The 15,645-nt window shown below is 39.2% G+C and overlaps 1 protein-coding gene across 1 annotated transcript in view; it reads right to left on the bottom strand.

Moving 5' to 3' along the window:
- Positions 1-15,645, bottom strand: part of LOC134802851 (CLIP-associating protein) — an 85,011-nt gene that overhangs the window by 43,126 nt on the left and 26,240 nt on the right. Inside the window, exons 11-18 of the mRNA XM_063775588.1 lie at positions 15,210-15,332; positions 13,326-13,445; positions 11,633-11,760; positions 10,432-10,560; positions 9,210-9,346; positions 7,484-7,531; positions 3,223-3,354; positions 1,257-1,358 (exon numbers count right to left, since the gene is read on the bottom strand). Of these exons, the coding sequence (XP_063631658.1) occupies positions 1,257-1,358; positions 3,223-3,354; positions 7,484-7,531; positions 9,210-9,346; positions 10,432-10,560; positions 11,633-11,760; positions 13,326-13,445; positions 15,210-15,332 (919 nt within the window). The remainder of the gene's footprint in view (positions 1-1,256; positions 1,359-3,222; positions 3,355-7,483; positions 7,532-9,209; positions 9,347-10,431; positions 10,561-11,632; positions 11,761-13,325; positions 13,446-15,209; positions 15,333-15,645) is intronic.

Here is a 15,645-nt window from a genome sequence, read left to right as displayed (position 1 = left end):
GGTAAGAAATGAAGCCTGTCTGAACTTTGTTCTAGCGGTAAATGTTTTGACATTAACTAAGTAAAAGGTTAGCTAACCTGGTAATATAGTATCTGTAGTACCTAAATAATAAATAATATCACTAATTTTCTCTATAATAAAGCATTTTTTTTGCAAAAAAACCAATAACAAGCAAATTTACGTGATAAAGGGGTCAGTGGACACGCATATGGGGTGAACAGTATCGCCTTGGGGGTTAAAAGACACAAAAAAATAATATTGTGTTAAATAGCTGGTTAACAGATATATATACCATTTGCCAATAGAGTATCCACATAATAATGACCAATTCGATGCCTATGACAGCTAAAACTTAATATTTCTATTCACCCCTTTCTTGTGTCTAATATCGACCCCGTTTTAAGGATATGGAGAAAACAGGTAGTTTTCTTTGATTTTCTCTGAATTGGGTAGGTAAAAAATTATTTCACAAATGCAAAATCGAAGAACTAACCAAGACTCAAAAAATGATATCAAAATAATTACTTTTATCATTTGGATTATTGGCGAAAATCGTCCTTGAAGTTGAAAATCGTGTCTTTTCACCCCGTTTTACGGTATAAAGTTTTCAATTATTTAATTTAAACCTTATTCGATAAGTAAATTAGAACGAATTTCGTTTGTTATAAAAAGCAATGAAACTAAAGAAATGCTACTCTATTTGGTTCATGAAAGGTTCAAATTAGGTTGTACGAATATGTTCATTGTAATGTATGTCGGAGCGTGACTCCAGAAGGACGTATTGCAGCGTTACAGTTCATAGTTTTAGACACCTGTATAAAGTTGATTAGCAAAATAAAGAGAAGTGTTATTTTGAAAAGATGTGTCCCGCCGAGTTTGTTGCCGGTCCCATATTGGGATACCCTCAATTGAGAAGGAATTAAATCTTCTCGGGTCAGAGATGTAGGGTTGGAGCCGGCCGAGCTTGACTTGAATAAAGACTTGAAAGATTTTATGTGATCCTTTTATTTGAGTTCAATCCAAATACACCCCAATAGTGACTAGATATTTTAATTATTTAGTACTGAAATATAGTAGGCACGAGTATGGTTAACGAGTCCGAAAGTTTATTTCATGCACTGGTAGCATACTGAGTTAGCTGTGAAGTAATACATCGAGGTACTACGCCCACCCGCCATCCTGTGTACAACCCATGCCACCCGTCATGTACATTTAGTCTCAGGAGGATAATATGATAATAATATGAATAAACTTACGTTGTGACTGTGACACGCCAGGGCGCGACCTCGAGCGGCCCACTGCTCTCTCAGGGCTCGGAGGGACTCCGCTGTTGCTCTGCGGGGATCTCTTCGCGCGGGCTGCAAATATATCACTACATTATATCTTTATATCGTATATTGAGGGCCTAAATCACTTGATGGATCACCTAGGATCAATGGGATCACCTAGGTCCTAGGGGATCAAGTAAGACATACCTGGTTCAATATAATAATTTTTACTCAGATGATCTCAGTGGATATCATGACATTCTTATATTATTTTCACACCACCTATTCGGAAAAGAGCTTTTTCTTCCCTGCTAGGAGGGATCAAAGTGGCACTTGTCCTCCCTGCTAGGAGGGATCAAAGTAACACTTTTCTGCTCTAGCACACTATTTTTACATTTTTGTGCACATTATTTTTTTAGCTTAAATAATCTGTTTAAGCATCAGATTGTGTCAACACTAAGATTTTTTTAATTTCCTCATAGTTGATGTGAAAAGCAGTATGTGTCACACGATATCAAAATTATTTCGTCTTGGGCGTTAACACTTGAATCCCTCATTACGCTCAGGATTCAATGTACGCTCTTGATGGATATATATCATTTTGATCCCGTGTAACACAAACTACTATTGTAATAGGATAGGTACAAAAATCAAATTTTTATAAAAAAAGCAGCGTGCAATATCGAGTAAGTATTACTGACCACCTAATAACAAAATATCTGATAATGAGTTGTATTGTATAACTGTAAGATTTAGCAAGAACTTAAACCAAGATGATGCTCTAAGTACAGTCTGAGGTCCGAAATATCAGCGGACAAAGTGTCAAAAATATGGACAATAAGGTCGTGTATACATGTTTTAGTCACTTTGTCCGTGCTGATATTAAGTACCTTGATTGTACATAATTATTTAAATGTTTCTAGGTAGGTAGGTATAACATAAAAGTACAGTAATCAAAAAGTTTTTGAAATCGTAACAAAAACAATAATGTAATGGCTAATTTTATATGTACAAATCATGAAAAGCTGCTCCACGTGTACATAGCAACGAAAAGGTGCGAGAAAACAACTGTGGATTATATTTATTTTATTATGTACCTTGTTGGGCGACCTCTCCCTCTATTTGGAGGCAAAAACAATTCAACATTTATTAACTAATCGTACAGCAATACATTAAACTTATATACGAAGATGTGTATAAAATAAATACAAGTCTACATCACTCCTCGCTTCGCTCGTTGTCACATTAATTTATCTCTTGACTTTTTCGCTTGCTTGATATCGACAAAATTGCTACAAAATTGATTTCCATCTATATTTTGAGACATTTCGTATCCCACAGTACTCGAAAGACCCACTGCTACCAATATGTGACGTTATCTATGAAAAGGGACCCGTCGATGGCACTTACGCCATTATTAACGATGCTCGTTTAAAAATACGAAGCCGCGCGACGCAGTGCGGCGTAAGCGCCATCGACAATAAGGTCCCTTTTTATAGATAATGCCCCATATAATCCTCATTATTACCAAGGAGCAGACATAGAAGTTTTTGTGGCAAAAACGAGTGTTTGAAAAAATGAAACATCGATAAATCTTTTATTGATAAGTCATAGGTAGATTCATATTTGAAATATGTAACTTCTACTAGTATAGTAAGTTTCAATTACAAAACGGTACATAATTTCTTTATTACATATATTTAGTACTAAAAAATAAAAACGTAAACTGTAGTATACAGTGCTAAAAGAACAGAAAATTACTAATATATCAAAAGACAAGCAGATATCGAACGTGTTGTGTATTTCGTTGTTACTATCTTCTTTTAAAATGTGATAAATATATCTAAGTATACCGTTAAGGTAACATCGATAACAGACATGTCGATATTTTATCTTGTCAATCACTTTATATTGCCACAAAAACTTATATGTCTGCCAAGGAGTAAATACTCACGCAGGCTGGCAGTGCCGGCGGCCATCTTGGCGCGCGTCATGTGCGAGTAGAGCGCTCGTGCGCGGGCGCGCTGCGCGGCCGCCGCGTCCACCGCGGACACGGAGCGCGCCGCCGCGCCGCTCGGAGACCGGTCTGTACAAACAACACATCCAGCAATCCCTTCACGCACTCGAAAAATAAATTCAACCTCTATGTATAACTCGAAAAATAAAGGAATTGTTTATAGAGATATATCTCGAAGTTATTTACTGACAAACTTCACATTTAAAATTTTACACTTATTTACCTCCAACTCGAAACCTTTTTAACACATTCAGGGCCGAAAACCCGACTATAGGGTATTTCATGATTTCGTTCCCAGGCCGGACGACCCGATAGTCGGGATCGTGGTACTACAACTTTATATGACGAAATTGTTGTGGCCTGGCGCGGATGTCTTATTTGGCTGCGTGGCAATGAATGTGTTAAGACGAACAAAAAACTATAAAGGCAGGATTCCACAAATCTGTGGCACAAGTATGTTTGTAGTGAATATGCTTGTGCCGTACAGTGCCGCATCCTGGTGGAATTTCGCATTTAGAATTTTAAAACCTCTATAACCTAACCTAACCCACTTTCTGGTAGAAGTCGGTTTCTGTGAGGCTCGCAGTTCTAACCTAACCCACTTTTTTGGTAGAAGTCGGTTTCTGTGAGGGTCGCAGTTCTAACCTAACCCACTTTTCTGGTAGAAGTTCGTTTCTGCGTGGGTCCTCTACAGGTCACATTTCTCAACCAATTTTCGTGAAACTTGGTTAGGTTAAGACGCAAAACTTGTTAACAAAAACTTTTTAACGTTTCTCTTGAGTTTCGCGCTATCTAGGTTTCTACTGTATTTCAATTGCTAGTTCACCTCTCATGGCGACAGGTATTTGTGACACTGGCGGGCGTTCCTGCGACGCGCGCCGACGTCGCAACGAGTTGGTCCTGCTTATACCCGACACTAGGTTTATATTACAACAGCCCACATAGCCACTAGTTGGCCCGACCTAGTATTAGTCTAGCTAGTCCTATCCTAATAGTTCACCTCTCATGGCGACAGGTATTTGTGACACTGGCAGGCGTTCCTGTGACGCGCGCCGACGTCGCAACGAGTTGGTCCTGCTTATACCCGACACTAGGTTTATATTACAAGAGCCCACATAGCCACTAGTTGGCTAGATCTAGTATTAGTCTAGCTAGTCCTAATAGTTCACCTCTCATGGCGACAGGTATTTGCGACACGGGCGGGCGTTCCTGCGACGCGCGCCGACGTCGCAAAGAGTTTGTTCTGCTTATACCCGACACTAGGTTTTCGGTGGACGCTGATAATGTTAAGTTATACAAACCGTGTCCGTAGCGGCGTGGAAAAACAAATAGTTACACAATTATGAGTAGAGTTGCCAAAACACAGTAAAGTTATAGTTACTTTGGTTACTTTTAATAGTCACAGGGGCTTCGCATAAAACTTGTACGTAGTTAAGGACATGTAGTTAGTCTTAAGTTAATTGATTCCATTGTGTTACGAAAGTTAACCATGTAATTGAATTATATTTATTGTACCTAATTGATACACATATAAGTATAGCATACGCCATACGCCAACACACTTGAACCTTATGGACGCCAATGACGGATATATCCGCACCGTAGGTCAAACGCCAAAGACGGATTAATCCGCACAGACCACAGAACAGATTTCAAATTTGCAGATTTTGCAGATTTTTAATTTTGTAAATATCTGTTATTCAAACACAATGTATATTGTAAATGAATGAATACATGAACAACATGGACCTACGTGCATATGCATAAAGTTCAATTTCAGTTTTGACACTTCGGTGACGTGGCGTTGACAGTAAATCAATTAACCTAAGTGTAAGGCCTGAGTGGACGCTCGAGTTGAGCGTGCAGTGGGGCGGCGCGTGCGTCGTGCATGTTAACGTGTAGGAGCGGCCTTAGTGCACGCTGCTCACATCACTTGTGCGCCCGACGCCACGCTGCACGCCCCGCCGGACGCTCCGCTCCGAGCGTCCACTCAGGCCTTACACTAATACTAACGACACTACGTAACATTTTTTTGTAATTTCAAACGAACCCGCCGCCAAAAAGCCGTCCCCATACCCAATTGCACCAATATTACAGTCCGACAAGAAATTGTAGATAATTATTTCCTACGTAACTGTCACATTTTAGACGTAAAATGCTTAAGCATGGCAACAATTTAGTATGTTTTTTTTTTAGTTCCATTTTATTTAATTTCTACTTTTTTATGTCGCATTATACTGCTGTATATTATTTGCTGGCAAAAAGGAATTTGGCGTGTGCGAGATATTTTTGAATGGCGAATGACGGTCAGAAGGTTAGGCTGGCCGACATCACTTTTATGTTAGCAATATCAACCTGTCATTTTCATAAAATGACACTTCTTAAAAGATTAAAAAATAAAATAAGGCATACAACATCAATGTATAATTTTATATATCATATTAAAGTTTAATGTTACAAGTACAAACTGTACTTGACTTAAAAATATGTGTGTTATTTATTTCTAAAAATAACATATCGCTGCCCCAATATTACAGGGTTCTATGTTTCACTTTTATCGAACTGAAATTTGAACATTGTCATAGTGACATTAAGTCGAATTTCAACTATCTTGAAAATGTAACATAGAACCCTGTAATATTCGGCCAGCGATATGTCCCAGCCGCCCAGATACCAAAATTTGCCAAGACAAATCCAATTATGATTTGTTAAAATAAAGATTCATAATATAATGGCATGTGATACCTTTTTAAAGGCATCTGGGCGGCTAGAGGATTTAATAACTATAATCCAGCGCAAATACATCATTGTACATAAGTGCATAAGCATTCCTAAAACGCATGTATAAAATTCTTTACAAAATGTTAAATAAGTATATATTTTAAATTGCACAATTTAAATCACTATTTCGCTGTCACAAGAAAATTGACAATAATCATTTACATGCGTTTTTTACTACAGGGTGTCCCAAAAATATATTTAATTATACATTTTATTTCATTAAGAATAGTTAATACAACAGAATTAATTTTAGTTTACAAGACTTAGAACTATTAAACAATATGAAGAGATTAGGCTAGTTTATTCGATTCTTGATTTTTCGTTTTTTCGATGAGTTTTTGAAAATGGTTTTTACACATTTTTTTAGATAGACTTCTTCCGTCCAACTTGATAAACTGAAAAGATTTAAAACCAATATTATGTTTTTGTTTCCAATTACCTAGCTACTTCAGAAGTAATTAACTATCTATTAGTGAAACTAAATGTATTAATCGTTTTTGTTTTATGCAATCATGATATTTATATGAACACTCACGTATATCGAACAACAAATTTGAATAAATTTAAAGCTTAAAAGGCAATGTTATAAAAAAGTTACTTTTACAAACAATTTTTTTTTGTTTGGTGATTTGACTCTGAACTAAATTGTAATGATAATTTCGTTTATATTATATTATATATTATCACTATATAGTATATTATATGCACTACAAGTATTATATGTCGAAAAAAATCTACATAAATCTAGCTGTCAATTTACGAGTAGCTATTTTTGGGACACCCTGTATAATACGTTATGTGAACCATGTATAACACTACAAGCTATCTACCGCTTAACTCAGCCGGTTCCCTATGGCGGTGATGCGTTAGGTCACCTAAGAAACCGACTGAGTTAACCCTTGGAACGCCACGGCGATTGGAATTTGTCGGAATGCACGAAGGTTGATAAGGGGTCATCCATTAATTACATCACACGTTTAGGGGGAGGGAGGTGGTCAAGAAAATCTGACTTGTTGTGACAAGGGGGAGGGGGGAGTCACAAACTTTGTCACGTCACTTTAACATCATCAGTTACCGAGCATTCATTTCAATTATTTTATTCGATTAAATAACAAGCTTCTTGAACGATAATCGTTTGTATTCGTTTAATTTTCTTTCCTAATCAGTTTTGGGTTATAAAATTACTAATATTTCTTTTGATAAAATATTAATAATACTCCATTCGATTTGGCAATTTTGTAGAAAAAATGTGACGTCACACCAGGTTTGCCAAATGTGACCAAGTGTGTCAAGGTTCAAAAAACCTAGAAATTCGTGCGACGTAATTATTAGATGACCCCTATGGTGCCGCGCGCGTCACTTGACGTCATTGTAGGTTAAAAGGTTAAACGGGAGGCCCGTTTGGTTGAGTACAAACCTGATACGCTGACAGACGGGCTTCGTGGGCTGGTGATCGTCCGTCTCTCTGTAACAAAGGTATAAACCATCATTATCATACATATATCTCTCATCTATACACGTACTGTTGAATCTACCCGTGGGATGTACATTGTACATCCCACTGCTAGGCTCAGGCGACCTATGAGCGGATTTGGCATAGCCTCGTAACACCCACCATAGAAAGATTTCCAATTTTTAACTTGAACCTTGTAAACTGGAACGAATTTAGTTTGTTTTAAAAGGCAATGAAACAATAGAAAAGCTACTTTATCTGTTTCATGGAAGGTTCAAATTAGATTGCAACGAATATGTACATTTTAATGTACATTTAGACTCACGGGGATAGGGGAGAGTGATTAAGATAAAGTAGGGTTGGCTATGTTTGGAAATTATTTTACAAACTGACTTTTTCTAATAGGGAATATTAGGCAAAGCTCTGCGTAGGTGGCACATACAGTAAACAAACCACATTGACACATCACAAATCACGTCAATCACATGGCCTACCGCGAAACAATAAAATCGAAATTTCGTTATCTAATCTCTCTATCACTCTTGCATATTCGAGCGATATAGAGGCAGATAACTAAATTTCGATTTTCGCGTTTACCGGTAGGTCCTTGTTAACAAACCGCCTTGATGCATCAATGTCATATTTTATTGTCTGTGAAAACTTGTCAAAAAAACAGTTTAAGGCACAGTATGTATAAGTTAGTCTATGAATTTACTGAGTCGGTAGTGCTGCACCCTGGCGGCAGAACATTGCAGTAATATCCCCTATTATTTCATGGTTTTTAGCTAGGGAATGCTCCCGGTACTGAGTTGGTATGGCGAGAACCGGGAATTCCCGGTTCCGGTACTGTATTTGTTTAAAAAAACCAGTACTGGGAGCACTCCCTGGTTTTACTAGCTGTTGTTTGAGAATAAAGAATATTTTGTAGTTTTGGATGAATTGCATGTCATCTATAATGATTTTTAGGTGTCAACCATTGGTGGCATGTCGAGAATAGGGTACTGACCGGTGCCGACGTGCTGCAAACTGTCGACGCTGCCGACGTTTCTCTCCCGTTCGAGTTGTTTCTGCGCGGCCGCGTCCAGACGAGCGAACAGCTGCTCGGCGTCGGCGGGGAACGCTCGCTTGTATTTGATGGTGTCAACCATTGGTGACATGTCGACAATAGGGTACTGACCGGTGCCGACGTGTTGCAAACTGTCGACGCTGCCGACGTTCCTCTCTCGCTCGAGTTGTTTCTGCGCGGCCGCGTCCAGACGAGCGAACAGCTGCTCGGCGTCGGCGGGGAACGCTCGCTTGTATTTGATGGTGTCAACCATTGGTAGCATGTCGACAATAGGGTACTGACCGGTGCCGACGTGTTGCAAACTGTCGACGCTGCCGACGTTCCTCTCTCGCTCGAGTTGTTTCTGCGCGGCCGCGTCCAGACGAGCGAACAGCTGCTCGGCGTCGGCGGGGAACGCTCGCTTGTATTTGATGGTGTCAACCATTGGTAGCATGTCGACAATAGGGTACTGACCGGTGCCGACGTGTTGCAAACTGTCGACGCTGCCGACGTTCCTCTCTCGCTCGAGTTGTTTCTGCGCGGCCGCGTCCAGACGAGCGAACAGCTGCTCGGCGTCGGCGGGGAACGCTCGCTTGTATTTGATGGTGTCAACCATTGGTAGCATGTCGACAATAGGGTACTGACCGGTGCCGACGTGTTGCAAACTGTCGACGCTGCCGACGTTCCTCTCTCGTTCGAGTTGTTTCTGCGCGGCCGCGTCCAGACGAGCGAACAGCTGCTCGGCGTCGGCGGGGAACGCTCGCTTGTAGGCCCAGTATGCTCTGAAAAACGGGTTCATATTAAAACGTCGTAGTAGATAACCGAGAGCACAGAATAAACAATAGTACTAGGTACAGAAGGTTCACTCTAACAAAACGCGTCTATTACGACAGATATGACAGCTAGGTGGCACAAGCGCAAGCTGGCGTCTGTTCCGTGGCGGTGTTCAAACACTACTACTGCTAGACGCCAGAATTGGTGTGGGCCGCATGTACAGTCAGCAGCTGAAGTTGCTAAGCGGGCGAGGTGTTCAAAATGATCTTGACGCGACTTTATTGTTAAGAGAATAAGAGCGTGTCAAGGTAATTTTGAACACCTCGCCCGCTTAGCAACTTCTGTTGCTGACTGTTCTTGTACCGATGCGCCTAAATCGCGGAGTGAGCCACGCCTGCCAAGAGTCAAGAGTGACATAACAACCGGGCCGAGATATTTTGGCTTTAAAATTAAAAATATGGCGCCCACAATTATGATGATGACGATGATGGGAGTTATCGCTAGAGAAGGCCAGAACATTCGCTGACGTCTGCGTAACTTACTTTCTATACATCTCGCTCGAGCGAGTGGCATAAAAAGTAAGTTACGCACACGGTAGCGAATATGTGACAAGCTCGTGGTAAAGGTACTAGAACTATTTCCACATTTTTAGGGTTCCGTACCCAAAAGGTAAAACGGGACCCTATTACTAAGACTTCGCAGTCCGTCCGTCCGTCCGTCCGTCCGTCTGTCACCAGGCTGTATCTCACGAACCGTGATAGCTAGACAGTTGAAATTTTCACAGATGATGTATTTCTGTTGCCGCTATAACAACAAATACTAAAAACAGAATAAAATAAAGATTTAAATGGGGCTCCCATACAACGTGATTTTTGACCAAAGTTAAGCAACGTCGGGCGTGGTCAGTACTTGGATGGGTGACCGTTTTTTTTTTGCATTTTTTTCAGTTTTTTTTTTCATTATGGTACGGAACCCTTCGTGCGCGAGTCCGACTCGCACTTGCCCGGTTTTTATTTTTTCGAACACACTGCATTGAGGGGCTTAATTAGTGGGTAGGGCTGTAGCCCACATATATTATAAGATAAGAGTGTACCTGCGTCCATAAGTTCTGGCGGTACTGTCCGCGTCTATACAGGCGCGGCGGATGGCGTCTCTGACTACGGGTAGTTGTTTCTCGATGGCTGGTTGAGACCATTTTTCCAGCATTAGCACTAGGATTTCACTGTAACAAGAAAATTACAACATATGAAAATCGAAACAAGAAAAATATCGTCACTACCAGAGAAATATAGTAAGAATAGAGTGCTCACTCCATACATCAGTTTTGGTACCAAAACGACTATTATTTTCGCAGTCGACATCTAGCATCGAGTAGCGGAATTATCAGTACCACTACTGTACTAAAATAACTGATGACGTCACTCGGTGTGAACGCAACTGACGTTTGCTACTTAGTGGCGAGTCAGGTCATAATGCCATCTCTTTCACTCTTGGTTGGTCTTAACAATTTGTTTAAACCAGTGACGTCACGTGACTTTTCGACTAATGGCGTTGCGTTTCGCTCACTAGCTGTTCGCGGGCAAATATTGTACTTTTTGTTTATTATTTTAAGCAATTAAATGATAACTTAATAACGGAAATGCATTTGTAACATGATATACCGGCAACAAACATCTGAATAAAATAAAACTAGTTGCACTCCGGGAGTGCCGACAGAAGAGAAAACTCAATGACTAGTCCAAAATGTCTGCAGCACTATGTATAATTGACCCATCCTCCTTTCTATTGAAAAACTTTAGTTCCGAAATTGCTGGTCAGTGATCTTGTTTAAAATTTGAAATTCAAATTTGTAGCGTTAATTGTTTAAAATTCGAATAGAAATTGTAAAGTTACCTTGCAGACCTCGCATCTAAATATATTTGGTCAGAATATTTTGAGTTTTATTCACCAGTACTAGAGTTCACTTTTATTAGCGATTTCATCAAGATGTAGCTTTATTGAATTATATTTGAGTGATATAAAGTTAGAATGTAACTGTGAGATCCTCGTATTTCAACCCGTACAAGATTAGAACCTTTTTCATGTAATGTAATTCAGTTTTTCTTTATTGATTTAAATGCCATCTAAATGAGTGGCCATCTAACCCTTACGGTCACGTGATCGCCTTACGCTGTCTCGAGTTTATCATTTTTCCCCACCTCAAAAAGTGCCTAGCGCCGCTAAAGAAGTTTTCACTTCATAAATATTTCGTTCAAATATAAACTTCATGCATGAGGCTAATTGTAGGGGGTTACCTTAAGGTAGAGCGTATCTCTTTGGACTTGTTCGTGGTCAAGTTGGTGGCGACGACGGGCACTAGGCGCGGGCAGTGCACGTATGTCACGATGTACCGCACGCATACGGTGCCTGCTGATGATACCACCTGGGAATAAATAGTACATTATTGTCGAGGCTCGGAAGTAGCTACTTGCAGGCTGAGGATTCGTTTTAAACGGACGACCTTGGGAGTCCGTTTAATTGAATCCGAAGCCAGCAAGTAGCCTTCCAGCCGAGTCATATATAGTGCTTTTCTCAAAAATGGTGCAAGAAATATAAATATCATAGAAATATTTTACAAAAGCAACGTTCTTACGTATATATTTTCACAGAAAAAAGTAGAAACAATTGAAAAAATTAGCTATGCCGCCTTTTTATTTTTTTAATAAAAAAATAGAAGTGTATTTTTCTGCCGAAAATACGCCAACCTATTTGAGACAGCTAAATAGTCGCGGTACTAATCATCTGTTTGGCTGTTTAATGGGCCTGTGCCTTCATTTGATATGGCCATTTTAACTTTTAAAAAGTTTGGAACTCGACAAATAATGGAATTTGTATGCAACATTGCAGTCCCAAAATCGAGACTGCAATGTTTTTAACTTTTTAATTTTTGACTGACCATAAACTACGCGCTTCGCGACCTACTTTTTAAACGGCAAAGTCGACTTTGCCGTCCATTTTTGAGAAAAATGATTTTATTAGTGTGTGTACAGACAAAAATCTATGCGCTCTAAAAAGCACGACCTAGAAAGGCAGATTATCTTGGGCCAAATAGAAGGCAAGCGAGTGGGAAAAGCACCCACGAGATGGTCTGATGTAGTGAAGAGGGTGGTTGGTGGCAACATGCAGTGCGTGACCCATATGGCCTATGATCGCACACTGTGGAGACGGAGCATACATGGTCGCGATCCTCAGCAATGAGGGACCGAGGTAGAAGAAGAGACAGATAAAGTCATTTAGGCAAAAAAAATATTTTCGATACAAGCTTTGTGTCGCTAACTGTACTGGTTTTTAACAAGCTTTTATTAGGTCGACCTGTATGTATAACTAACTATGTAATGGAATCTAAGGTAACTAATTTAACCATCTTCCAAGGATCGTAGCGTCATGAAAATTGGCAGCTGTATGTAGTTCTGATGACAATACAATAATATGGTACTGTCGAATTGATCTGATGATGGAGACAGGAGGTGGCCATAGGAACTCTGTGATGAAACAACGCAACCTAATTGTGTTAGGGGTTTTTAGAATTGTCTCGATGAGTATTAGTTGTCTGTCGTAAGAAAAGTACAGTCAGCGAAAAAAGCTTGTACCAAAAATGAAATTTTTGCCAAAAACTTATTCAACTTAACAAATATGCATCAAGACAATTCACGCACGAAGGGTTCCGTCCCATTACGCTAAAAACCGGCAGTAAAAATCACTTTTGTATGGGAGCCCCTCTAACATATTTATTTTATTGTTTTTTTTTTTTGTATTTTTGTTATATAGCGGCAACAGAAATACATCATCTGTGAAAATTTCAACTGCCTAGCTATCACGGTTCATACAGCCTGGTGGCAGACAGACGGACAGTGGAGTAATAGTAATAGGGGTCCCTTTCTTACGTTTTCCGTCCGTTTGGGTACGGAACCCTAGTAACAGACAATTTAGTAATTTGGATAACTTTACCTTGGCGGCATTCTGTATGAGGTTGATGAGCTCCTGTAGTATGTACAAACTGAACTGCTCCAGTTTGTTCTTGAGTACTTTAGCCATGTGCGCGATGGTGATACACGCTTCCCGGACCACCTGGTAATTAAAACATAACACTGTCAATCAAATAACCATCCATACACAACTAATTAGTAAAAGCGCTGGTGGCCTAGCGGTAAGAGCGTGCGACTTGCAATCTGGAGGTCGCGGGTTCAAACCCCGGCTCGTACCAATGAGTTTTTCGGAACTTATGTACGGAATGTCATTTGATATTTACCAGTCGCTTTTCGGTGAAGGAAAACATCGTGAGGAAACCAGACTAATCCCAATAAGGCCTAGTTTACCTTCTGGGTTGGAAGGCCAGATGGCAGTCGCTTTCGTAAAAACTAGTGCCTATGCCAATTCTTGGGATTAGTTGTCAAGTGGACCCCAGACTCCCATCAGCTGTGGCAAAATGCCGGGATAACGCGAGGAAGAAGAAGAAGACACAACTAATTAGTAAGATTAATAAAATATATTTATTATAAGTGAAATTAGAAAAGAGTTCCGCTTGTTATATTAGTTGTAGTTTATTATGCAACACGTCCCTTGTCTACTTACGTTAGTAAGTTAAATATATTAAGAACGGGTCACTCATCAGTAGGGTGGGTCACTCGTGTATGGAGAAAAAAAAAGTATTAGTTATCCTTCGGGCACAGTTACAAAAAGTTGCGTAATAATGCCAATATACAGTATTTCAAATTATTCTGTAATCGGAATTCATTTTCTGCCTCCGGATCCATTTCAAAGTTTTCGTATAAATATTATTATATTTTGTATGGTCTGCGGAGTATATTTATGTATCGTCTCTTTATTCAAACTTTAGCTAAAAAGTTATACCATTATTAGCTCGAAATAGCATGGTAAAGGTTCAGAGCCAATAAATAAATAAAAAAATACTCAAAAAGAAACATTTTTTTTCATAATGTCCATACATTTAACAAAAACTTTGACTACAATCCGGAGGCAGTTAAATTAAAGCTAAAAATAAAATAAAAATACGTGCAATAATTAATTACCAAATGGCACCTTTTTTTAATTGTGCCCCCTATTAAATTAAAAAAAAGTAAAAATGACCCACCCTACTCATCAGTGACCCGTACTTAATATATTTAATATGTCTGTGTCTCACGGAAGTTTTATTAGTTAGTAAGTTAGTCATAGTCATTTATTTGATAAAACCGGTTTACATGTCAAAGATAGTTAGTTAGTTGTTAAATAACTTAGTTAAGTAATAGCTTTAAGTTTTTTTGGTCGGGGCCCGAAAATCAGCGGTCTCGCTGAGTCTCATCCATTTTACTACACAAATATTGTAAAGTCTACCTGATTTTTGATTGTAGGTACTTGCAATTCATTGTTTTTGTGATGGTAAATAAATATCATTAATTTGTTAATTTATTTAAGATTAAAGTAGTGCAAAATTTTAAATAACTTTGTCTGTCAGTGGGAACCGCATTTTTTTAATAAGAGTATTAGTTAGTTGTATTGTACACCTATTTTATGAATGAATTATATTCATACAATAGGGTATTATACTGTATGTCAAATAAATTATTTTACACCATGCATGAAATAAAGCACCAGATAATTATTAGAAAAACACAGATAGGAGTAATTTTTAAACACAAGTTCTATTTAATAAATGGGATAGGAATATAAAAAGTAAGTGGATTGACCGTGACGTCACTATGTAATGTTTCATATAAATTCCATATTAGCAACTCGTTTTGACAGTTCTAAAAAAGTAACCGAGTCGACTAGTAGGAAAATACCCTATTACTCGTATATTTATGTGTCCATGTAATTTAGCAGCTCGCTTACCTGACTCCGGAGGTCCTTGATGACGACTAGAAAAGGCACGGAGAGCTCCTTCAGATGCGCCGCGAACTCCGTCGGGTACTGCGCGTGCGCGTTGGCCGTCAGTAGGGAACGGATTTTCTTTAGCTGGAAAAGAAATGCAGTTACAATTTGATTGCAAGGTAATATTTTTAACCACTACAGATTTTTAGCAAACATGTTCACTGAACCCCTGAAGTTTTACGGACGCGATATCGGGTCAATATCAATCATAATTCTATAGGGTGTCTTTCTTCTAGCAGACATTCTAGGATTCTAGCAGTCTTTGAAAAATTGCCCCCATAACGTTGAAACTATTACCAACACCATGTCTACACAGTCAGGCGTGGCTCACTCCGCGATTTCATCGCTCTGCTACAGGTAGCTACAAGTACATCCGTTCCACACCAATTTTGGTGGC

The sequence above is a fragment of the Cydia splendana genome, chromosome 25 (assembly GCF_910591565.1).
Source record: "Cydia splendana chromosome 25, ilCydSple1.2, whole genome shotgun sequence".
Taxonomy (NCBI): Eukaryota; Metazoa; Arthropoda; class Insecta; order Lepidoptera; family Tortricidae; genus Cydia; species Cydia splendana.
This window is presented reverse-complemented; position numbering and strand designations above follow the sequence as displayed.